The sequence below is a fragment of the Buceros rhinoceros genome, unplaced genomic scaffold (genome assembly GCF_000710305.1).
Source record: "Buceros rhinoceros silvestris isolate BGI_N320 unplaced genomic scaffold, ASM71030v1 scaffold2148, whole genome shotgun sequence".
Lineage (NCBI taxonomy): Eukaryota > Metazoa > Chordata > Aves > Bucerotiformes > Bucerotidae > Buceros > Buceros rhinoceros.
In genome coordinates, this window is record NW_010427282.1 from 520 (window position 1) to 26,921 (window position 26,402).

Here is a 26,402-nt window from a genome sequence, read left to right on the forward strand (position 1 = left end):
AAAATGACATCAATGCGTCACAAGCCAACACAAACTTATTCTGGAATATTTTTTCATTTTTCACATGAAATTCTTTTTTTTTTTTTTAAGCAAACAACTTTTTTTTTTGTTTTTTTTTTGACTCTTGTTTTTGTTCTTGTTGTTCAAGTAAACCAATTTTAAACTCGTCCTTTATAAACATAGAACACTTAAGACCATAAGACTCATGATGAAACCACAACTTAATTCACAGAAGCACCAACGTAACACATTTTACAGTAACCTTTCTTCTGTACATTGAAACAGTATAAAATATAGGTAATTTCATGTGCATTAAACCATGGATTGTCTAACTGTGAGTCAGTTCAGCAAAAGGTGACACAAGTAGGTAGCATTTGCCCTAAAACAGGGTAAATATTTTCTTATACTAATCTACAAAAAGTGGTTCTATATATATACTTTAATGAGAAAGTGAGCCACCTAAAATGGCCTTATCAAAAAACTTTACACTGCCTGAAAAATGTAAAAACTATTACAGACCTCTAGAGACTTAAAATCAGACAGTTTTATTTCTCAAACTGTTTTGGAAGTAGTCTGTTAGAAACCAACATTCTGTGCCTCTGGACACATATTGCTATTGTCACCAGTGACCAGGCAGAATGCCAATCCCTGTATAATACTTTCAAGTCTGTTTTTTTTTTTATTTTTTTTTTTACGAAATGAAAACCAAACCAAACAAAACAAAAAACCCAAACAAAGAAGAAAAAAAAAAAACTAAACAACCAAAGGAAAAAAGAAAACCCAAAAAGAAAAAAAAAAAAGAGGAAAAAAAAAAAAAACCCAAACAAAGAAGAAAAAAAAAAAACTAAACAACCAAAGGAAAAAAGAAAACCCAAAAAGAAAAAAAAAAAAGAGGAAAGAAAGAAAAAACATTTTGCCACAGGTTGTTTTTAAATCCTATCATTAATTTATCTAATAATAAATTTCAGTCTTGCATGAATGCAGCAATGTTTTTTCACATTGACTTCCCAGAATTCATAGCTAGATGAGGTCACATGCAAATTTCAAAGGTCAAACTAGATCAAAGGTCAGTAGGAGAACCAAATATGATGTGAGGTCAGAAAGACATCAGAAACAATGACGGGACGATGAAACTTTTTTTTTTTTTGAGACGCCACAGGGACATGCTAGGCAAACGATGGGCTAACGGGCATGGAGATGTCTAGGGAAAAAACAAGGAAGAGGAAAAAAAGTTACACAGAATCTATGCAGCACAAACAAAATCACTTTCATGGGTGCAGGAGAAAACTAATGCAAATCTTTTATCAGTAGTGTCTATGAGCCGTTCGCATAATTTGCATTAACTCACAATACTTGTCAACAAGAGCACAATGGAACCCCCGCGGAATCCATCTGAAAGGAGTCAGAGAGAATGGATTCCTCTTTGGGGAGGAAAGAGAGGAAAGAACCAGCCTCTACAAATGGGACAGAAAGGTACAGGGAGTGGGCGGGGAGCGGGGGGGGAAGGTCGGACGACTGAACTTTAAACTAGGTAATGGAAACTACGAACAAAATAACCAGACAAATACAAACGAGAGGATAAAAGCATGGACTGTAAAGGGGTAGGGTTCGACGGTGAAAAAGCGCCCATTCTTGGCACAATTACTCTAGAGACTACTTCAAAGGATCTAGCTAGCATAGAGAGCTGCTCTTTAGATATCCAATAAGTTAACAATAGGCAATAAATAACTTCCATTATTTCTGAGGCAGTAAAAATTTTGTATAAAAATAGAAATGCTTTTTACAAATAAAATTTACAGGCCTGTGGCTTTCTTTTTTTATTATTATTAAATTTATCTCTCAAGAAACATCAAGTATTGTCAACTCATTTTATTTTATTTTTTTTATTTTAAACCCTGTAGCTTTAGAAACAGATCTCTAAATCTTTTTTACATTAATCCTTTCCAAAAAAACCAAGAACTTAAAAAAAAAAAGTGAAATATAAAGACGACCAGTGTAAAATCAGACTAATATATAACAATACGTTGATTCGAACGGAAAAAAACCCACCAAATCTTCTCAAAAAACAAGTTAATGTAGTGGAAAGACTTGTTTCAATTTTTGTTGCAAAATAAGTGCTTCAACTGGCATGAGGCCATTTCGTTTAACCTATAAACTGCTGGTGCCACCCTGGTAAAATACGATCCATCCATAGAAAACAACTTTTATTGTGTGCTAATGGCACCAGGGTTCACAGAGTTAAATTGCACATTGGTTTGTGTCTGTGTGTGTGTGTGTTGCTTTGAATTTCAAGACATTTATTTCTTTTTTTTTGTTTTAAAAAGGAGATAAATTATGCTGCAAAACAAAATACAGTAACACAACTCAGTAATTACTTGGCAAGGAAATGGGAGCCAAGTGTAATAAGGACAAGTGGGGAAATGGAAGTGGTAACTGTAAAAATAACTGTCTCTTGGTGAAGGTTGGCTCTATGTTCTTTCTTAACCCCCCTGCAGAGGACAGGTTTGCTCATGGGACTTACCCTAAGAAAGCTAAAATAAGAGCAGTAAGCATCTGGGGTTAAGATCAGTAAGGTTTGCTGTCATTTTTGGAGCGTTTCAGCTGAACCTTCAAGCGTTTCATGCCAATCTGAAAGCCGTTCATAGCCTGGATAGCAGCTTGTGCAGAGACTGGATTGTCATAGCTAACAAAACCTACGAGACACAGAACGGAGGCAGGAGAGAAAGTGAACTATAGGTTAGAACAAATGTCACAAGGCGTTTTGTTAGGATTTTATTATTACCATTTATTTGACACATTCACCTCACTTTCTGTCAGTTCTCTGATCACACTTCATGCCCCATTTCCTCTCCCGTTTCCTTTGCCTTCCCTTTTGCCTTCCCAACATTCCTTCACTAGCTGGGATGCAGTTGGCCAGTTTTGGTGCAATGCAGTTTCCAAACTCTTATTTATCTACCTACCTTAGTGACTGAAGGTATTTATTACCGCGACACTTTTCAGCGTAATGTCTACAGACCTCCCAGTCCATTAGGAAGAACTAGTAGGCCAGTTTGCAGACGTGAAGCTGGAACAGAAAGCCTCGTTACAGAGGCAAACTCCAAACTGAGACTCCTGTACGCATTTGCACACCTGAATGTGAGCTCAGGTGCACTGGTCCTGCGTGCTGTGAAACACTCATCTCCTCGGGCTTCGCCTAGGACAGTTGGAATATTAATATTCTGCATTTTTACAGCTCCTTCCAGTTCAAGATCTCAAGGTACATTAAATGTTAATTAATTCAGCCTCTTGGTCCCCAAAGGGGTATGCAAGCATCAAAATTAAGCAGCGTCGTAAAGACAATGGCAGGGCTTGACGAGAACTCCAGATCTTCTGCTCCTCGGTTGCGAGCACTAACTAGGGGGTAATGCCTGCTCGGGTAATTCAGAATGGCTGGCCTGGCTCAGCTTTCTTTTCCCCAGGAGACTAAAAATGCTCTTTTCATAATGGACTCAAATCTCTCTGATTCTGGAAGCTCAAAATTCATTTTCATATCTGGGCCTCCCACTTGTAATTGCAAAGCTCGCCTAACTGCTGCTCTGCCTCAGCTCTGGCTAATTACTACTGTACTCAGCCTGCTATTATGCATCTGCTTTGAAATGCTCCCTCTTCTTTCCACTTGAATTTGCCTTAACACACATCCCTTCACTCCGTTAAAGCATGGATCCCACACACTTTGTTTTCAGGCTTCTCAGTGCCTCTCTTTTACCAGCTTTCTTCATCTGTGCTTAGTGCCCGAGTACTTTTCTGATTCATAACCTCTTTTTACCGTCATTTTAACCTGTTCTTTCATGACTCTTGCTTACCTTGCACTGCTGCCCTCTTCCGTCTTCAGTGGCTGAATGATACAGTTTTCCCATTGTAAAGAAAAAATCCCCTTTTACTAAGTCAGCTGGTCCTTGTCAGCTGCTCTCCTTCATACACCATCCCTATGTTTTTGTCTTAAATCACCTTCACCAAACTATTTAACTTAAGACTCTTCTCTGACAATTCAGGCCCCTTCCGCTCCAAAATACCTCTCACTTTAATCTCTGCGGACCTTCTTCTGGCCAAAGCCAATATGCTTTATTCATGCCGTTCAGTGGTTCATTATTCGTTACTTCCTTAAGGGATAATAAATGGTCCTCCACAGGTTCCTTGTTTTTAGTAACTCTTGTCACTTCCTCACTTTCTCCGCTAAATTATTTTTTCTTAACATTGCTGCCATATCCTGAGGAGCTTCCTCACTCTCTTCCTCTCTTCCTTTCCCCTGTTTTCTTCTAGGAGATCTTATCTGTACACAACTCCAATCACTGGTTTAGCACCGCACTCCTGTGTCTACTTGATCAGCTCGCAGATCTCAGCCTTGGTCTCTAGGATCGCCTCAAGGACAGCAAAGAGATCTACCACGAGTCGGAAGGCAGCTGTAGCACCTGCCGGGCAGGTCCTCCACAACAGGGATGTAACTCCTCTTACCTCCCCTGACAACTCAGGTTTTTCTCTACAGCTTTCCTGACCTTCACTTTGTTCTCTTAAGTACACTCAGAACAGTCTTCTGCTATGGACTTCTCACCCTTCTTATCTTAGTCCCTTTTCTGCCTGGGTAGTTTTAGCCACCTGAAAATGAAGCAGCTGATCTAAACTCATCACTTAGATGGCATCTGCGACTGGTGAATGAAGAGAAGCAAGCGCACCTAGAGGTGTCTTTTCCACCCACCATTCCTGTCACCAATTTAGACTCCTCTGCTGATGACAGAAGAGCAAATAGCTCAGGCTACGCTTACCTTCCAGGGGGTGAGACGAGTCACCTCATCCTGTGTCTCTTTATTAGCTGCCTTGACTCAACCACAAATTCAAACACACAACCGCTGTGCTGCATCGATGGCAGCAGCCTTTATCCCTCAGTTGTTATTCCGATTCACAGTCTGTCTCTTTGCACAGAACGCTGTATCTGCATCAGCCTGTCACACTTCCATCTTCTCCCTTATTGAGAACCTTCATTTATAACGCTTACAGAGGTATCTGGCGTTCTCTCCCTTTATTTATCTTTTTTCTGATTGCCCCCATTCATCATTTTTTTGGTCTGAATTTTAAACTGCAGGTTATGTGAGGATGGGATGAAGTTTCTCAGCAATTTTCAAAGAGCATGTCATGACAGTTCTGATTTTTGTTTTAAATCTTTAAAATCAGGATAAATATTGTTAATCATTTGAGTAGCAATTTTGCTAGGAGGTAGACTGCATTTATGCACTGATGTCACTGTGCCCACCTCTCCCCTGCCTTACTTTTACATCTCTCATCTCCTTTATTCTGAAGTTTATGAAAGGCGAGAGACAAACTTGAAGAGCGAAACCCTGTGTTTGCTGAATCAGCTGGAGCTCATGAGAACTCAAGGAAGAGCAGTTTAAAGACATGAGCAGACTATCCTGTCATCCTCACCACCATTAAATCTTTTGAGCTTTCCTCTGAGGTGGACAAGAAAGCAAATAATGCTAAAGTCCATTTTCTGCAAAGAAAAGTAATTTTTCGTTTTGAGAAGCAGTGTTACATAAAAGCTCATTACCGTATATCGCTACCCTGTGATTCACTCAGAATGCACCTTCCCTTCCCATTCTGCCAGTGGACAGCCTGGGACAATCTTTTCACCTTTCTGGTGTTCAAGCTGCTCTCATCTGTAATTTGACTTCCTCCTCCTTTGGGCAAGGAGATAGGAAATTCCAGAGTAGAAAGCACCAAACGTGTAAAACATCATTACTACGACTATTATTATTAATTACTGCAAGAGAAAAAAAGACCAAACAAAAAAGCCAAACCCAAACTGTACCAAGAGCCATGACCATTAATGACACAGAAGAGAAACAGGTTCTTCAGATGCACTATTGTCCTAATACTTTGGTGGGAGAACAGAGGAAAAAATAGAGCTTTTAAAAAGGCAGTTATGGGACCAAAATAACAAAAAGAGATGATTCTCGCTAGCAAAGCTGAGGAGGTACACAGATAGTATGCCCATACGTTAAACTGCCAGGATTAATTCTGGTTTTGCCTGTGATGAGCATCATCACCAAGCAGTCACCTACTGAATCGGAAAATCTCAACTTCCTCTGCCACTGCAGTACTTTTTGTTTTTAAAGCAAAACTCTCTCCCTGGTGGCAGGGTATCTGGGAAGGACGAAGGAAATCGCAGTGTTAGTGAAAGCTGACTAATGCCGGAAGGATGGAGGACTTCTCCATCCGCTGGATGTTGACCCCTCCATTTTTCCTCAAATGAGATACCTCGGTGCATCACTCTAAATTAGGTAATCGTGTTCCATAAATTCAGACAAATGTAGAAGCAGGTAATCAAAAAGTAAAAGGAAACCCACAAAAAGCAAATGTGGGAAGCGAGCTGATAAATTGAGCCGTCTGTCCCGACTCATCTAGATTCTCTCAGCAGTCACCGCAACTGCTGCATTTCGATTAACAAAGCTCGATCTGACATTTCATCAAGATTCCTGAAAACCTCAACAATGACTTTGTCACCCCAAGATACTAACTGAACTGGCTCCAGATCAACAGGGAGTCCACTTCAATTCCACTTTTCAAATTTGTTACAGCCTCAGGGACTATTTTAACCCATTGTGGAAACATGTTGGACTGTATCAGTCTAGATACGAACAACTTTTTGTACGGCTTAAAGAGGTGAATGCTTCAAAAATGAACTGCAAGACTATGGGAAAATGCAGAAAGGATGTCACAACCTTTCTCTGAACCAAACTAATTTTCCAAGTGTACTAAAGGCTTGTCTTCAGGTAAAAACTACTTAGACTGTGTCGAGGCTCGAATTCCAGCGCAGTAGATATTTCTGAGTAAGTTGATGAATTCTCCTTATATTTGGGCACTGTCTGTTTAGATAAATTCAAACCCTTTCAAGGTGGGTTAAAGCCTAAGAGCTGTGGGGCCCTTGAATGGTCCTGGTGGAGACGAATCCTTAGACAGACACATTTTAAGAAAACCTAGACTTAAAAAAAGTAATGATATGCAAGCCAAGAAGCATGTAATGTGGTTAATGGGGATACTTCGAATGGGGGCACTTCAGAATTAAGGGATGGTGCTGGGCAAAGGGCAACAGCGTCCGTACAAAGAAGTTTCGGAAACCAGGGTGTTGTCTGGACTGGTTACTCTTTAGTCATACATCTGCTTTCCTTTACTCTGGGACAGAATTGTCACTTTTATGGAAGCGCCAATATTTTAGGGCAAACCTCACAAAACTTATCTTTAAGAGATTCTTTCTTCCTCCTAGACCCTCCTCTGTGTAAGACCGCAATTACTAGACCGATGCTCTAACAGATTGCCACTTCCTTCCTCGCCACTCCATCAAAGCACTGAACTGGTACATCTACGCTATTCCAAAGACATCAGCCCACTTAATCAACCCTAGAGCTTGTTTTGTACCAACATATCATCTTCTCCTCTGTTATGATCTAATTTTCTGGCAGTTCAAAGTGTTCTCTGGGAAACTTGACACTTGATCTTGTGAGGCTGCCTTCATCCCTGCCCTAAGGTAATGGGAGATACAACCTTCTGTAATTCACTGGAGCTCACCCACAACAGCTGGAGCTGCACACCTCGACATCAACTGCCTGTGAAATGTTCTGATCTACATGTACACGTACACACCATTCAATTGCTAATTGCAAAATCTTGTACTTAATTCAGAAGAAAGAAGTTCCTGTAATGTAGAAGTAATTTTTAAGTGGCTCAGCTATACAATGGAGAATAATTAGGTATCCATAATAAGGCAGTTTAATAGTATACTAAATGGCATTCCCCCACATACGGTGTAATTAGATTCATGTACTCGACACACTGACGTGAGATGTCAGACTGGAAGACTATAATTGTTTTTTCACACCCAATTTTTAGTTAGAACTAGTTTGTCTGTGCATCTTCCTGCTCCTTTGAGGATTATTTTTGGAATGACGTTCCAGTGTGACATTTCTCACATCGCTATTCATTTTCTTTCCTGGCCCCTTTTCAGTACAGTGCAGGTTGTTTCTACTATTCAATTTATTAAATTTGACATACCAAAGCACTTGCTTAGATTGGTCTGTTTGTCAATGAAGACTTTAGCAGAGATAACATTTCCAAAAGGCATGAACATCTGCAGAATGTCCTGGTCTCCAAACTCCTGGGGGAGGTGGTAAATGAAGAGGTTTGCCCCTTCTGGACCTTTAGGGAAACAAACAAAAAAAGTTGGAAACAGCTATTACAAGTGCTGTATTTAATCTATTTTTCCATAATACTTACTGAAGGTGATGGTCAGAAAACATTTCACTTTCCAACTTTGAAGGAACAAAAGCAAGTGGATCATCAAAGGAACAGAAATGCCACTCTTCAGAGCATCCTATCTTGAAAAGTGTTTACTTGATAACTCTGCCACAGAAGTTTAACTGCAGCCTCTCTCTTCAATCTATACGAGTGTCTTTCAATACAACTAAGGTTAGGAAAACAGGTACACAACGTATTACTCTCACAATACTCCAAGAACTGCACAAGGAGTCCTCTGCTGCCTCAAACGCCTGCATGGATTTGTTGGTTTAATGCTGGTTGTGGGAGCTTAGGGAAATACAAGGAGCTGAGCTCAGATTTGAGTATCACAGAAGTAAACTCAAAGGGCAGGAATCTGGTGGAGAGGAGAATAAAAAGGGAAGACAAAGCAAACTTGTGACTTGGAAATCAGGGAAGTCAGAGAGAGAAAGATACTCAATTAAATTTGTACTAACTAATTTCAAACGACAGCTTCATTTTTTTTTTTTTAAATACAAATTCTCTATAGAAAGCTCTGTCTCCCAGAAGAAACTTTGTAGAGTAAATCTTTTTAAAAAGTTCAAAACAAAGTAGTTGGGCTGAAATTGAAGTGGCTTTCCACAGCCAGGTTTGCAAAGAAAGGTGCAAACTTAAAGATTCTTTGAATATTTTTCTTACAGCCAAAATTTGGGATACACATTATTCGTGCTGTTGGTTTAAACACTCATCCGTTATTTTTTTCCCTAGCTCCATTTCTCCTTTACAACAACATACTGGAAATGAGCAATGGATGTCTGGAAGAACAGAGTGGATGATGGAGCCTTCCAAAGAGACACCAGGAGCATAAGTGGCACGCAAAAGGGACAACCATTTCTAGTAAAACCACACCTCGAGTAACCTGTTGAAGTATTCCCTTGCTTAATGGAACCTAAGTGTGCCTCAGATGTGATGTCGTTGGTTTTCTGGAGAGGAAGAGGGAAGCACACATCAGACTTATGGAGCATCTTCTGCAACAGAGTCACGAAACCTCACCTCTCCCATTCAGAAGAACCAGGCTGGCTGCTCTCTCTCAGCCTGGAGGAAAAGTTTGCAATGTTTGTCCAAAAGGAGGGGATAATGAATTGGAAAAAGAAAAAATTAAAGAGAAAACCATTTTTGGGGGAGTAAAAAAAAAAAAAAAAGAGGAAAAATAATTGCTACCTGGAACTTATTTCTTCTCACTGCAAGTAAACTATCCTATCCACAAAATAATTTTTTCTTTACAGCAATAAGGAAAAAACTTATTAAACAATAATTTAGAGCATGTGCATGAGGCAGTTTACTGTGCTTCAGCAATTAATATTTGCATAGCATTTTGCTCCGGTATTATCCTCTAACCACTCCAGACCTTTCACCATTCCGTCAGAAATCATGTTAAGGGACAAAACATGATTGTCAGTACTCAGTGACGGAATTTACTCATTTTAACTAAACCCCTTACTAACAGAACCAAGACATAAACCAACCCCCCCTGTATTTTAAAAGGCACATTGACAATTCATAATAAGAAAAATTAAGCCTACACTTGATATGAACTTCCATAAACAACAACAACAAAAATTGAAATAGTTAGAAAAAATCATATCGTTCTCCGATATGGATCTTACAGTGACACCAAATGAACGATTTGTTTCTGGTCTATTGTCACAGACCAAAGTAAGTGAGATGAAAGATAAATGCAGAGAACGTGAAAAAAATGAGGAAAACCCCCCTTGATTTAAAAAAAAAAAAATCCTTTAATTTTAAATAATCCAAGGTGTTAGCGGTAAATGAAGTAAAGAATTCAGAGAAAATACGCATTTCAACTCCAGTGCTGTACAATAGCTCGCTGGAGGGATGCCAAATTTGTCTTCCTAGGAAACACTTCCCATAACAGTGCAGATACTATTTTAAAAGAGGATGAAAACATTTCTCTCGAGGATATATACTCGCTTTATTTCCAAAGCTGAGCCCTGGCAAGAACACCAGCGACGACACAGATATGAACTCAGAGAGCACGAGTATTCTCCCGTCCTTCCAGAATTAGCTGGAAATCAGGATGAGAGAAAGCAATGAAAACAGAAGCGAATCCCCCAAACGCCTAGGAAGTGTGCAGGGGAACGGAAGAGAGGAAAAGGGTAGCCTCATTTTCCTAAACATCTTGTAATTAGTATTCATTTATTCTTAGCAGTAACTTCCTGAGGTTTATTTGCTGTTGGTGCAGGGAGTGGGGGCAATCATTCACTTAGTCGCTTCCCCGCAAGACCCACAATTAAGCAAAGCACCACTCAAAGCAAACGGTTCCTGTCATTAACTCAAAACCTTAAACCTAATCAGATTAACTCCATTATCACAGAAAATGGAAACCAGAAGAGAGAACGGCACCCAGAAAGGGGTGACTTTTGTTACTGATGCCTTTTTATGCAGCAGTTGGTAAATGCTTTTATACAAAAAAGGATTGTCAGTAAAATATAACTGGAAGGATGGACGGTTAAAACATGAATTGCGTTAGAGGTTAAAGAAAGTAACAATACTAAACTGGAAAAAAAAAAAATCAAAGATTAGGCTACTCGAGGTTCTTCATTAAAGCCTCTGTGAAGAAACGAGCCCACGGCACTGCTTTTGTTCAGCCGTACGCAGTTTGCTCGGTGGGGGCTGGCTCCGCCGGCCGCGGGCGCTTACCTTCCTTCTGGCTGCCCGCAGCGCTCTGCTGCTGCAACAAGCTCTGGCTGTACAACGTGGGCAGCGCGGCGGCAGCGTACTGCTGGATTCCTGAGTAGGCCTGGGTGAGCGCGTCCATCGTGCCGGCCGTACCGTTCGTCAAGCCTGTTGCGCCGAGTCCTCCGTTCAGGGCCGCCATACCTGAGAGCATTTGAGCAACTTTACAAAAAACCCAACAATAGAGAAAAGAAATTGCACTTGTTCATTAGTGCTTTCCGAAAGTCGTTGGTATTATATGACACTGACAACGACAGCAGGGCATGCAGCTCGGCACGTCACCAAATAGGACCGAAAACAAGGAAACACGACTGCGGCGCCAGGATCACTTCAGCACAAGGGTTGCACAGTCAAACGGACTCACATGCAGCCTGCTACTGGCAAGTACTACAGCTCCGTGCTCCAGAAGGACCCTCTGCCCACCCTCCTCGACACCATGCTTCTGCTGAGGGTGTCTGAAGCTGGGGGAGCGGGACCTATGTGACCTGTCTCCCTGCAAGCTTGCCCCTGGAAAAAAGCAGTCTGCAAGGAAACGCACGCTTTCTGACCAGGTTCTTCCGCCACAGCCCATGACCGCACCGTATCAGAAGTATTTTGCTTATATAGAGTTTGCAGAACACCTCAATTAACAGGATTTTGAAACAACCTTCTGCACAGTTTTGGGTTTTGTCCCTCAGGCTTGTGGTACGAAGGTGGACTGCGATGCTCTGTGCTTCCACCCTCCTCCTCCAGTTACCCCAGTTACTCCAGAAGAGCTCGTCCAGAACAGCAGCACGTCTAGAGTGACTAAAAGTGCTTCATCCACACTAGGCATCTTTCATGAAGAAACAAAAGCGTTTGGTTCTAGCAGTGTCTTTCTTCTCACTGCAATCAGAGTAATTTCATTTTTTTTCTTTAGAGCGATTTTACATCCTGATAAATAACAGATTAATTTAACCAGGACGACTGCCAAAGAGGAAATTTCAGGCTGGATTGCTACCTGTGTGGAAAATAGCATCCCTCTTCGGTGCGGTCTGCAATAGAAGCCTTACTACTGTGACTCAGTGGTGGACAAACTCCTGGGCTACAGCCTCTCTCTGTTGCTTCTGTTCCTCGTCACGGCTCCTAAATGAGCCATGCTGAAGTTAACAGTGTTAACGCTTATTTTTTTTCAGACATTCCAGAAGAAGTGAATTTTCTGCTAGAGTCAAAGGAGTGGCAGAGTTTGGAGCCCTGCTCATCGACCACACTTCCAGCTTGGTCCAACTGGAGCTGTACGTGTTCATCAAGACTGAGAGGTAGGACGTGGGTTCTGCTACAACTAGCTACCCCGTGCTTCTCAGCTGCATGGTGAACAGCTCACAAACAAGTTAAAAGGGCTTAACCAGGCCCCTTGTAGAGTAGATCGGACACCAGGAAAATGGGGCACACGGAACCACCAGTGACTATTTCTTAGACATTGACTGTGTAGCGTTTCTGTTGGCAAAATGATGGGTGCGGAGGTGACCGGTGGAGCTATATTAAGACCCAAAGGCTAGGAACATTGAAGAGAAAGAGAGGGCTTAGTTTCAGAGCAATAATAATGGGTGATATGTAAATTGGAGAAAAGTGAGAAAATAAAGCAGAAGATGCTTTATAGTGAATTAACAGTGAAATCTATTGGACTGGGAAACAATCTTGAAGGAAAGTGGCATAAACCTTATCACATGAGTATTTAGAGATAGAAAGAATACTGCAGGGAGTTATCATGCATTGACAGAGGAGGCTAAAGATGCTGACCTACTAGTTTTCTTCCATCTCTTATGTGGATTTGAAAGTGTATTCCTATGAGTCTCCGATAATCAGGACAATTGCTCAAGTGGCACCTTTCTGGCTTCACCAGAGTCTGTGCCAATTAAGAGAACTGTACTGCATAAATTATACCTTTTGATATTACTATAATTTGTGTGACTAAACACTTGACAGAGATGTGATATTCTTAGCCTTTCCTTAATAAAATGTCTCGCACTTTGAAGATTTCTCCTTCCCCTCCACCCCACTTCAGAGCATCGTGATTCAGTCAGCTGCATCCTGATAGGAGGCACTGGCTGCCACTGCCTTGAACAAAACCCTCTGTCAGAACACGAGAGCTGTATAATGGTTCTAGTTATGAAACAAAAACTTGGAAACCGAGATACCTTGTGAAGTATCTTATATCTAAAAGACATAAGGATATTTGGAAAATTGAGATAATAATAATAGTAATGGTACTACTAATTGATAATAATAATAAAAATAATAATCATAATGACGTCCTGAGCCTGACCATAACCTGCTCCGATGTTTTTGTACTTCGGTTTGTGTCATTGCTTGCATGAGTGTACACACAGCGCTGGTTGAAGCCAAGGCCCCTGATAAAGCCGCTTGTATCTCTCCTTTTATTACAGTGTTGAAATAACTTGATAATAGAGGAAGCATTAAGCTACCCTGTTATCTTTTGTGAGTCATCAGCCTATTAGATAAACATGCTTTGTGTTGCAGTGGGCAGCACCCTCCCCTTTCTTTCACCTAGAATCAATAGTTTGTTCCCACCAAATGATTTCAGATTAGCAAACAGCCAGACAGCGCCGGTTCACCCCGCTGCTTCTGGGAAGGGCACCGCTACCGCGACTGCATCACACGCGTCTAAATCACTTCCCTCCTGAGCAAAGCAGATGCGGCAGAAAGCTCTCGACATTTTTTTATTCTCCCTTTTTATGTTTTTATGAAAGGTACGAGGTCCAGCTGCAGTTACACATCTCTGCCATCTCTTTATAATCTCTGCCAGTGCACCTCAGTCTGACAGCGAACGGTGAAATCACCTTTTGGAGTCTTTTATCTATGGCCTGCTAATTTTTTGAGTTACTCTACACGATATGGAAGTTACAATCCTTGGCCAATCCAAAGGTCTCTCAAAGTGCTTTCCAAGCACCCTCAAATTTGTCACAAATACTTTTAACACCATTTTACAGATGTAAATACGGGGACAGGAAGGCTACGTGGCTGCCCTGGGTTCACACACAAATATTGTGCAGTAGTTGCTCAGTATCTTGAATCTATAGTCCTTTTTCTTAACTGCAAAGGAAGTCTTTTTCCCTCTTTATTCATTTTTCCTCATTATTTGTAATTCTTTTTGTAGGTTACATTACTTAAATTTATGTGCCCAAAGGAGACAGACTAATGTTTTGTTGTTCAAGGTTTTACATTCTTAAAGCACAACTGAGGGAAGACTGGGTGAATCCCCACACGTACACACAACAGTTACCAAACTCTTGGAGACAGAGTTTAATTCTTAAGGCCTCCAGACATCTTTCTAAAATGTTTCTCTCCACAATGAGAGCACTATCAGTCTCTACAGTCCATCTTCTTTTTCATGGACCCAGCCAGGATCCAGAAAACGGATAAAAGTCTAGAGACCTCACTCTGGAAGACATTCTCCTTGTGATTCTCACATACAGAGCAGGACATGGCTTCAACAGAAGAGTACCTCCCTCAGTGCCTCTGCGTAAATCAATGCCCAAGCCCAGTGCCACCTTCTGATTAATCTTTGGGTTAAGCTCTGCTCAACTTGTGCTTTGGATGGCTCTTGTTAATTCCCTAATGAGAAGCATGTCACTCAATTCCAAATTCTCCGTACAACTGCTTCAGGACCCTCCACAATCAATGAATGTTTTTATCAGCGTGCTTATGACCATGTCTTAGAGTGAAACATCAGACTCGTTGAACATGAGGTTTCCTGAAGGCAAACTCCTAGGCAGGTTTGAGTGTGAACAACTGGATCAGACACGGTCACTAGGAAAAGCACTGGACAGTCATTACAATAGACAGGGGAGGTTGTTGTAAGTTGAACAATGCTTCTCTATTATTACCATCACAAGTACCTGAAACTGATAACCATTGTCACCCTTTTGAGAGAGACAGTGCCACAACACTGTGTTCTGTTGTGGGGAAGCAATTTCCTCTCTTTAGATCTCTCTCATATGTGTATATACATAGACAGACATATCCACACACATTTTGTAAGTGCTACACACATGCACACAGATACTCTAGGCACATACACTCTCTGTGTCCATAAAAACAGCCATGAAGAAGATCTGGGACTGAAGCCACTGCTGGTACAAGTCCATGATAGTAATGGTGGCTTAAACAAGCTGAAATTTGGTACCAGGTTGCAAATATGTCGTTAATACTTCAAATGACACATGAAGGTAAGTTTGCACACACATCACCTCAAAATACCTGCTCAGAAAATGTGAACTCTTTGCTTGTAGGCTAGCAACAAGTGTTAAAACAAGTGCAACAGAAGGTTTCCCACGCAAAATCAAGGGCTGCAGTGAGTCATACTCGCTCGGTCTTGATGAAGGGGACGTTATCTTGGAGTGTTCCAGTGTGCCTGGGTTCTTAATACTTGTGTGAGGGAAGGAGTGGGATGCCTTCGATATTGTGACTTTTTATAAACTAAGCACAATGGCTGTCTATCAGGAACGGACATTTAATGATTCCTTACTTAAGACAGGTTAGCTCTGTTACTATCAGAGCGCACGAGAAGAGGTACGTTAGCTTTTCATGCATGCCATTTTCAGTGGCTTGCTTTCATACTAATGTAGTAATAAGAAAGGAGACTAACACCTGCCATTTTGGGACCTAATACTTATTTTATTAAGTTGTTCTTGAGTATATTCACTATGAGGTTGGTTGTGTGGCACGTCCTTGCCAGAAGCAAGACCTATTTTACACAAGACCCCATGCAACCACTCAACATTGCTACATGGACATCCATTAGCCCCCTTCCTTCCCAGCTCCCAACAATGACAACGAGAGATCACAGAACAAAAAGATTGGTGAGCAGCCAAGTAACAGTGACAAAAAGGACATCATGCAGCGCATCAGAGTGAGCAAGAGATACTGAGGAGGACATCCATTCCTAGGGGTACATCATGATGGGTTACGGACTGGCAATAACCAAATAGATTCCTTGCATTGCAAAAGGAAATGCAAGGAGAAACAGCAGCTAAAGTAACAGGGAGGGGGAAAATGTGGCTGGACAAATCTCGTCCATTGCAGGCAAAGGTCAAGTCATTGTAGCAGAAACAACAAAAAAAAAAAGAAAAAAAATCCTTCTTCAGGAAAATCTTGACCAAGGCTAAGAACGAGGAAGACTGTTCTAACAGCTACCAGCATCTACTTAGCTGAAGATGCCAGGGTTTGTTTAAGATGTCATAGGATAGAGGTGCATGCTCTGGTACTACAGGTGACTGACCACATTTTCTCTTACACTTGCCAATTAAAAGCCAAAGACTTGCCTCCATTTTTAAAGTGTGTGGCTCTCAAGTCAATTTGATAATTCCTACAGACATTTTTAAAGGACTGCCCATAGCAAACATCTTTCTTATCACTACATTTCTGAGAGAGGTTTTGTACGCTGGGATGATATACCTGTTGTCAGACAACCTAAATGAAAAAGGAGCCTCTTGTATGACCTAGATAACCCAAATCCCTGGTGACATTTCTTTTACCTTCTATACACCCTGCAAGAAAAGCAGTCTTTGTGCAGGGACCCAAGGGATTTCACTTTGCAGAGCAAACTATGTGAAACTAAAAGACTCCAGAAGTGTGTATGTACCATGAATGGAACTAGATCAACTCGACTGCCTTATTTTGTACAAAGGTTAAAAATAATTATATCATTACTTTACAACTGGCAGTTTTTGTGGCATGATTATTGGGGAAGGCTGTCCACCACAGCAATAAATACTCACTGTTTACGGTACCTGCTAGTGCATTAATATTGTTCAGTCCAACAGTGGCTCCAGCCAATCCTTGGAGAGTACCCAGAGAAGTCAAAGAATTCATGGCCGCACCAGCTGTGGAATTAGCAGTTGATGCAGCCACTGAAAGGAAAAAAAAGCAAGGTAAAATTAAGGCCATATTTTGGGCATTTTAGTTGATCACAAAACAGCTTATGATAACAGTGAGCACAACAACAGGGCTACAAAAATGAAAAAAGTAAACGAGACCAACAGACCGACTTTGTTCAAGATATTAATAGTATGACTGTTCATGGAAATTGTGGATGAGATTTGAACGGCGAAGACTGGATCACAAAATGTAGCATTGTGCTATTATTTGCAAACATAACAGAAACAGTAGGTATGGGATCCGCGACTTTCTCAAAAGTTTGTAAATCAATCAACCTAGCATCCTAGGCCAGGCTATTGAGATTTTGCCACATTTTAAACTCCATCACTGAAAGAAAACAGAATTACTCATAGCAAATTTGTCACACAACAGCTTTCTGCTCTGGGCCCCAAGTGTTCTAAGAGAAATTTTGATTATTCTAAGTGAGACCCTGGTTTACAAAAGGAAGAATGACCAGCCAAATACAAAATGTAACTTCTATCTATTTTATCGCAGCTTTTAGCCTAGCCTTTGTACATAAGTAGTGATGTATATGCACCCCATAAATGATACTATATGCACCCCCAGAACCGCTACCAGAGCGGAAGCTGAGGCTCAGGTGGAGAAAATGACCTTGCTGCCACAATACCATGGGCATGGTGAAGGTGGATGAGATGAATCCATCGAAACTACATGTCTAAGAAGAGAAAGAGACTCACTCTCTTGACGTAGGAATCTAGTAAAGCATCTTAGAAGAAGCTATCATTTCAGGTAGGTTGGATGAACTAGAAATGTGTATCTCTCTCACAGAAGGGCCTTGAATAACCAGTGCAGATTGAACACTAAACTTACAGGTAGGTAAAATTATTCCAGATGAATCGTACTCATAAAAGTTACAGAAGCAATTAAGTTTTTAGCTTGTCAACTGAGCCCTACTTTAGTGCATCAATCACAAAGACTTTCTTTCATTTCCTTTAAAAAGTTGCATTGTCTTCTGAAAAGTAACATTTAAATCGAGTTTTGTTGATGTTTTACTGGAGGACATCATGTCTACACCATGTTTTTTGCTCCTATTCATTACCTAGCTGTGAAATGGGCAAGACTCCTTTTACTGGGATGCTCTTCTGCGCTGTTGAACACATCACATATTAGTCAGGGAATGCCCAAGAAAGCGAAGTCTTTACAGTTGGCAGGATCCAGTAAGGGAAGCAGGAGGCAGCTGTGGGTAAACCTTAAAGCTCTAACCTGCAAATAACCCACTTTTACAACCTTAAGACCCACCAAAGACAGGCCTTTGCACTCATGAGGCCTCAAAGTACAAAAGACTCTCCTGTGGCGGGTAAGGAGAGATTTCTAGGCTCCGTGAGGCATTCCTTGTCCCCAATTCCCTAGCATCTGCAACGTTAACTTGAATAATTTTATATGTTGCAGATAGAAGCAGCCTTGATTATTCAATCTCTCTCCACAAAGCAATAAGAAGCCAATAATGTCTTTGATTAAAAAAAAAAAGTAATCAAAAAACCTAAGTAAAAACCCACTTTTGTCAGATAATGTGGGCACCAACAGAGAAGAGAGAAAAAAATCAAAGTGAATGAATGTCAGTAAATTCCCTGTGACCAACACGGCTCTGTGTTTCTGCTCATGTTCATTAGCAGATCATTTAAATGAAGTATATAAACCTCAAATCTGAAGGATCTGATTGGTTTTGACTGGGCTGAATTCCATTCATTTCTGTTTCAGAGGATTATTACTCTTTTCTCTTGAGGAAACACATATATTTAAGAAATGAGAGAAACGGGGGCTAGGAAACTGCCTGAAAATTACATTAAAGCTCTTGGGGGCAAATAACTCCTGCAAATGAGAGCCGTACGCTTATGGATAGTCAACACATCTGTTGGGGAAGGCAGAAAAACCTGATTAAATCCTTCCCTCTTGCACAGCCCACAGCGTGTGTCGCGGTGGCTCTTATCATAGACTCAACTGCTCAAACACATGCTCCAGGGAGGGCCAGTATCTGGGGCCAACATCTCTTTCCTTCTTTTGTTCATATCAAGTTTCTCTCTTCCACCAGACAAACACAGAGCAGGTGTCTCAGTGATTCTCCCATTTGAAGTTGCAATGCAGATTATCTAGTTGGCCTAAATAATGACTTGGCATATAATCAATGTAAAATACTAGTTGGCGCACTGAAGCACCTCAGAAATCAGCGTTTTGTTGTTGCAGCTATTTCTTCCGCTTAGCAGTGATCTGTCTCACAGATCCACTGGGACAATGCTTTCCTCTTTGGCCGATTATTCCTCTGAGGAGAAAGAAACCAACAAATTATGTGGTTTCCATTATCTTATTGAACATGGGGTGAACAGAAATGAAAGTAGTTCCTTTTGTTAGGGCTCTTGTAAAGGACAGATCCAGCACCTTTCTGCGTGAGGTTTCCTGAGAGACTCCACACTAATTATCTCCTTCCCTTTGACTGAGACCTGTATGTATGGAATGAAGATGAAGAGAGTGATGAGCTAAAATAATATCACAAAGGGGCCAAAAAGGTCCAACATATTAAGAGAGGTGAAAATTTCTCACAAAATGCTGGATAAAACCAACAGATGGAGCAATGGTATTGCTGTCCCCAAAAAACTTAATGGGAGATGAATCAAAAGTTAAAAAGTCCTACAAGATATTCATGGAGCCTTAGGCCAGCTGAAAGCTTTTACCTCACGTTCTCCCAGGATGTGTTGAAATCCATCTAAAGATAAGGACTATGCTTCTCCTTTCCTTTGCCCTTTTCTAGCTTCTTTCAACTAAAACAGCGTAACGTAAATTGATCCAAAGACAAAAAAGAAAAATCACATGCCTTGTGGTAGTAGCAGATGACTGCACTACTTTGGAGGAACCTGTATAACTAACTCCCTTGTGTCAGCTCTTGGGCTCCACAACTAACTACTCAGAGTAATGGCAGAGGAAATATAATTCACGGTTGGAATAGCGTTATTCTATGTTTATGGCTTTTAGCTGTCCAGATGACACAAACAGATTGGATACCTACAGAATTTATAAACGGTTTTTTACCAGGCTCCCCTGCCACCAAAAAAATTAAAACATTTCACGACTCCCTCCATCCTCCACACCAGAACATTGCTGCTTGGAACTGAATCACTTCATCGTGCTGTTTAGTAAGCAGTAGGCATCTGTCTCCAGGGACTTAGGCAGCGTGATGCACAAAGCTGAGGCGCCACTAGCAACTGCCCTCTTTGTGCTATTGGTGCACGAGCATTTGGTGCACCAGTGAGGAAAATCAAAACACACAAAAAACGTGCAAATGACTTGGGCTTCTGGCATCACTCCATATGGCACACCCTGCATCCACAATATTTGGTGTATTATTTTTCCCTTTACACTGGGAATTCTACCCTTGCCTCCTTAAAACCCTTCTATGAAAGGGACGCAACACAGTTCTGGGGCAGCATGAAGTGAGTTAGCTTGTGCTGGAGCTGGGCAGCGAGATTCAGCAGACTGGAGCTGCCACCCGATGAATGTTGGCTGGACATACAATAGTCAGTAGAAATCAGAGATACTTTTTACCAGCTGCACCATCATTCCCTCACAATGTTAAGCCCTGGATAATTGCCAGAACATGATAGATAAGATTTGCCTACTCAAAGGAACTCTCTTCCTCTCTAACAACAGTCATTGGAATAAGCCAACACCTTTCTCAAAGAAGCTGTTGCTCAATCAGAGACAGGAGCTACGGGACTGAGTCCTTTGGCTGTTGTTGCAAGAGTTCAGACAAGATGTTCATCATATTCCCCAGGGACCTTAAAAATCTATTAATACGTGAAAATATCACAGCATTGGATAAAGAGGTCAGTAAAGAGTATAAAGAGTTGTCCACTGACCGACCCGTAGAAAAATCTGCTTCTTCCTGCAGGTCTGACTCTGCATGCTGGTCACCTGCTGCCTTCTCCATCCAGGCCACAGAAAGACACTTTACAGAACACTTTAGCATCTCCAATCATGAAAAGGTGAAAACATTTATTTTACTGTTAGAGACCTTACTGTTTCTTCGTCATTGACCCCTCTATTCCAGCATTTCTGTCAGTCTCACAACCTGCCTCCTCTTTCTTCCAAACTCAACTGCACTTTAATAAATGTCCAGAAAACTTGCAATAATACAAAAGATATTTTTCAGAAGCTGTGAAATGCAGAAGGGCATGGCTGCAGCCTTTCCCCAGCACACCCTCAAATCACTCCCAACCCCAGCCATTTGATCTGACTGTATTTCCTCCATTTAACTGATGAAATTTTTGCTATCAGCTTCTTTATCAATAAAAAGACTTGGCCTTTTGTTAGTGTAACAGAGCTCTCTGATACAGAGAACACATGTTCATTTGGAGTCATTGCTCTACACATATAAATATTTGTGTTTAACTAGTAATGTTCCATTCATAGAGATATTTAAGGCTGGAAGAAGCTGGCATTTTTGACTATTCTCCTCAACATATTTATTTCTGCCTGTAAAAGGCTACAGCGCCTTTTAGGACAGAGATATTTTTTAACAGAAATCTAAACTAGCAATGAGCCATTTCCCCTTTAAATAAAGTTTAAAACACAATTCCTAAAAACTACGCCAACCTAGAAAAACAACCGGTATTAGCATAGACACTTTTGGCCATTCTTTTGGCTAGCTTACGTCCACGGAGTCACGATGATTTACATCATCTGGATTTAGATCAGCTGGAAAACTAGATTCAGGATAACAGCATCTAGGAAAGGCAATGATGCGTAAATATTTCTTTGGCTTTCTATGCGCCCTGTGGATGGGATTAATTTCCCCACCTTTGGCAGCCTCATTGTTAGTTTAACCTAGCCCAGTCAAAACTATTCTTTCGAACTGTCTTTGACAAACTACCTTTAGATTTCTATCTCAGGAAGGGGTGAATAACCCTCTGGAGTTGCCCCTGTTTCCACTGACTGAGATGGTGAACTGAAAGTAGATGCAGACCACTCAGAGAGGGAATGCGTTGTGGGATGGATCCTGCCCTTCCTGCTGGCCACACGTTGTGTTAACAAGCTCGGGAGTTTGACTGTAGTCACCTCAACCAGCTCTTGGGCTCAGAGGAAGCTGGGCAATTCTGAGCTAATCTGCAGAGGATGTGCACTATTCTGTGGAGCACATCCTGCCAGAGAAAGGAGCTAGACAGCAGGGACTCAGGCAGCGTTACAGCACAGGTCACACGAAGTAGGATGACCTCTCGCAAAAGCGTGCAGGATGAGCTAAACTACCAGATACTACTGATGCTTTTCCCAGTTCTGCTTCTTGTGCTGCCCTGGATAACGCACTCACTATTGGAGGTTTTTTTTGCTGCAAGACAGGGTTGATTTTGCTTCTTCTCAGTTGCTGGCTTGTCTCTTAGAAAGCTGTGTCTTGGAGACACAGGCACGTTTTTGTCAGGCGTATTTACCTCCTGCACCTAAGGAGTGCTCTTGATAGAGCTTCTAGCTATAGTCAAGTAAGAAAACTGAACATCTATGTTCGTCTGTAGTACAGCCTTGGACAAATCCCACCTCTCTTGTGTCTCAGGGCCAATTTATAAAATTAATCCTCTTCCCCAACAGAGGAGGTCAACTGGAGGGACTAAGAAGGCTGCCTGAGCATTTGGTGATGTACTAGAAGTGAAGTACTAGATAAACACTCCCCCTCACAGTTTCCTTGAAGAAAAGGACCTATTTAAACCAGAAATGTACCGCTCTGACTTAGCAGAGATGGTTTGTTGAATGTAGACACACTCATTCTTTCCTTAATTTTTCTGGCAAATGTCTAAGTGATAAAGAACTCCAAAGATGTCTCAGCAAAGTCATATGCCACTGAAAAAAGAGACTCTTGGGAACTCCATACTACACATGCTAATGTGACACTATTTCATGGGTGGTGATATGCAGTAGGCTGTGCACTCTCTCCATTCCTCTTCATCTTGCCCTGTGTCCTTCCTCCTCTTCCAACACTGACATATTGTCTGGAAACGACACACAGCCACACTGCAGGCCTGCGACTCACGTATTAAGAACATAAAAGAGGCATTTCAAAGATTCTACAAGAAGTTTCTTGCTGGAAACATTAATTTGGTTTTAGGGCAGGGCTAAAGAAGAGAGCGGGCAGAGAAAAGCAAGGGCACCTTCAGCTCTTTGCCTGCACGGAGAGTTGATACAGACCTTCACCCTCCCCATCTGTGTGAAGACAGCTAATATTTCTGGAGCAGAACCAGCTTTCTGGTGCTGTCGGGCTTCAGGGCAGCTCCAAGATTGGCTTAACTGCACCGGGGCTTTCCACATGGAGATTCACGCTGGTAACTGTGTCAGCCCTGCAGACAGCTTTCCTTTAGGCAGCTCTCCGTTACACTCCACAATTGCCTGTCACTACCTAAAGCATGGCACAACAGAGAGCTCAACGTTTACTTTGATATCAGCTACCTGCTTATCACCGCTCCGCTGTGAACCACAACTTTGTTCTTGTTGTTTTGCTGGAGAGTTTAAATAACTCAGTGTTCAAAGTACTTATTTTGCTGCAGTTAAGACAAAATAGTGTTGCACCAGGGATCAATATTAGCCACAGATTTAAGGTTCAGTATCTCTATGACTTTAAGCATGAGAAGTTGCAAAGAAATCATGTTCTCTTTTGGAAGAGTCTCCTGTCCAATCTGTATTGGATGTTGTCTGAGTCCAGAATCCTCTTTCTTGTACTACATTTGGGTGTATTTCTGCTTTTCTGCTACCCTCTTGAGCTCACTGACTCCAAGAGCTAGATAAAATAGATCTGACTTAAACTGCTCCTGGCTAAATGGCTGCCATTCAGAGGGAAGCGAACGGGCAGAGCTGGTCAACGGGAACCTTACGAAATTTAACAAGGACAGATGGAAAGTCCTGCACCTCACCCCTTTCAGTAATACAGGGTGGGGTGGATGGGCTGGGGAGAAGCTCTGCTGAATAGTACCTGGGGAGTCCTGGTTGGAGGTGACCAAGAGCCATCAGCATGCCCTAGCAGCAAAGAAAGCCAACAGCATCCTGGGCTATTGGATAAGAGAAGAGCCAGTGTCCCAGGTGATGTTTTCTCTTTACTCAGGGCTTGTTAGATCACATCTAATTACTACACCCAGGGCTCCCCATTGCAAGGAAAACGTCGATGAGCTGGAGGGAGTCAGTGGAAGGCCAGTAGGATGGTCAGGGGCTTGAGCACTCTTCCTGTAACACAGTGGGCTTGTTCAGGCTGGAGAAGATACGGCTTCAGGCGGACCTAAAGCACCCTCCCAGTACTTATGAGGAGGTCCTCAGCTAGACAGAGCAGTAGTGCATGGCGGGAGGATGAGAGGTAAATTGAAACAAGAGGACTTCAGTCCAGATATAGGTAAAAAGATTTGTATTGTGAACATTGTCAGGAACTGAAACAGATTATCCAGACTGCCCAGCCTGTGTCCTTGGAGGTTTTCAAGACTTGACTTGGTCAAGCCCTGAGCAACCTGACTGCATCTCACACCCAACTCTGCTTTGAGCAGAGGGCTGGACTACAGCACTGCAGAGGGACCTTCCAACCTTGATTATTCCATGAACCTATGAAAAGTAGAACACTGCAGCAGAAAAGTAGAAAAAGTCAGGTAATATTGAGGCAGGATGAAAGAAAGCTGAAGAATGAAGATGTGATGGCAGAAAACTGAAGAGATCTGGCTTCTGTTCTTGAGTGTGTTTACAGGAATAGAGGTTGACTCCGAATACACCACTTACCTCTTGGCTGTGCTTCTGATTCTAGGCTGCCAGAACTACTGTGTGTGGACTAGATTTCCAGGGCTAGATCTACAGCTAACAAAAGGCAGCCCTGACTGTGGATGATTCCTTTAGGTTTTAGATTTCTCTTAGTTTCCTTTAGATTTAGCAATGTGCAACAGAAAATAAAATCATAGTAGAAGAAGGGAAAGAAAGGATATAAAGAAAATATGCAAGGAGAATAAATACAGTAAGAAAAGAAAATCACAATTATTTTCATATTTCTAATATCTCCCCAGTCAGTGACACAGCAAAAAAAAATATGAGTTGGGGACAAAAGGAAAAGAAATACTAAATCCAAACCAGAAATGTCTAATTTTAGCAAGTTGTATTTAAAATCTTTCTTTACTACCCAAAATCTCTTGAGTAAACAGAATATTCCTTTGTCCCTTTACAAGTTCAAGACGGATAATAAAGCTAAGAGACAACCCTGGATGTAAGGATAATCAGATAAAGGCTGCATTCTCTGTTTTCTTTCTAATTTTTAATTGCAAAACCCAACAACATTTGGAACAATGTCTTGCAAACTATCTAAACAAGACGAACACCTGTTGGCCTGAGGGAAAGACAAAAGATACTGGACTAAGTTTAGTTGTGTTGGACAAAGTCCACGCAAAACTTCCAACACCTAGTTTTGGTTGTGGTGTTCTCTTAAACCGAGAAGACTGGCACCCAACTGTAGGAGTTTCTTGTGTAGCGGGGAATCTGGACCACCGATCTGGTGAGGGATTCTGGCCAGATCTCAGCTAACATGTTCCAGGTCAGTTGGTGTGTTCTCTTTACGTAGCACTAACAATAACTGGCTGTTTTAAAGAGATGGAGGCCCCAAGTCTTTCTCCTAAAGAAGTGAATGAAATGTCTCTTAAGGAAAAGAGAAGCGATTCAAGTATAGTAATGATGGAGCTTATGAAATAAGGATTATAAACATAGGCGTGGGGGAGAAGTGGGTAAGTCAATCACACCGCCCATGTGACATTGCTCTCAGGAATTTGCAGTTGCATTTCTCTCTGAAATGAGCACACTCTACGGGTTCTGACTGCATAAGGAACATTTTAGAGGGGAAGAATAATTAAGCGATGACAGAGGCATCATCATTATTAGATAATCACAACCCAGGGGCATTAACAAACGTTGAGTGTCTCTAATCCCATGGGGTCTAATTATTCTGTGATAATAACCACACCTCCAAGTTTTAATTTATTCTTGTGTGGAATCTGGGGGGGAGGTGGGGGAAAGGGGGGCATTTTAATATTTTTGCTGGAAGAAGATGCATTTGGCCTTTCAAAAGGGCTCATCAGTATTCTAATCTAACTAGCATGTGTGATTGGCATTAAATTGTCTGCCCTTTACAGTGATCTCCAGCCAATCTGAGTATTCACCCCTGCACAAACCGGAGGTCTCCCGGTCGCACCGGTGCTGTTTCTCAGGGCAATTTTTGACAGAGAAAAGGTGTATTTTCCTGGTCTGGGGCAGTTAATTCTCCATAAGGTCCTCTGACAAACACATTGCCATTGGTGTGGAGAGAGAAGCAAAAACTTGTGTATTTTCTGGTATCTTAGAAGTGCTGTCTGACATGTCAAAAAGGAAGATTCTAGTAAGTTTAAGTGCTCTGCTTGTGCTTGGCTAGAATAAAATGAAAGTGACAGATGCACTCCAGGGAA

General features: G+C 41.6%; 1 protein-coding gene across 2 annotated transcripts in view; it reads right to left on the reverse strand.

Moving 5' to 3' along the window:
* Positions 1–855: 855 nt before the first annotated feature.
* Positions 856–26,402, reverse strand: part of CELF2 (CUGBP, Elav-like family member 2) — a 130,227-nt gene continuing 104,680 nt past the window's right edge. Inside the window, exons 9-13 of one of the 2 annotated variants that reach the window (XM_010141814.1) lie at positions 16,809–16,928; positions 11,002–11,199; positions 8,080–8,223; positions 2,522–2,693; positions 856–1,201 (exon numbers count right to left, since the gene is read on the reverse strand). In XM_010141814.1, the coding sequence (XP_010140116.1) occupies positions 2,566–2,693; positions 8,080–8,223; positions 11,002–11,199; positions 16,809–16,928 (590 nt within the window). In that variant the 3' untranslated portion in view covers positions 856–1,201; positions 2,522–2,565. Of the gene's footprint in view, positions 1,202–1,820; positions 2,694–8,079; positions 8,224–11,001; positions 11,200–16,808; positions 16,929–26,402 lie in introns of those variants that run through there. The other variant, XM_010141815.1, reaches the window with a different exon arrangement.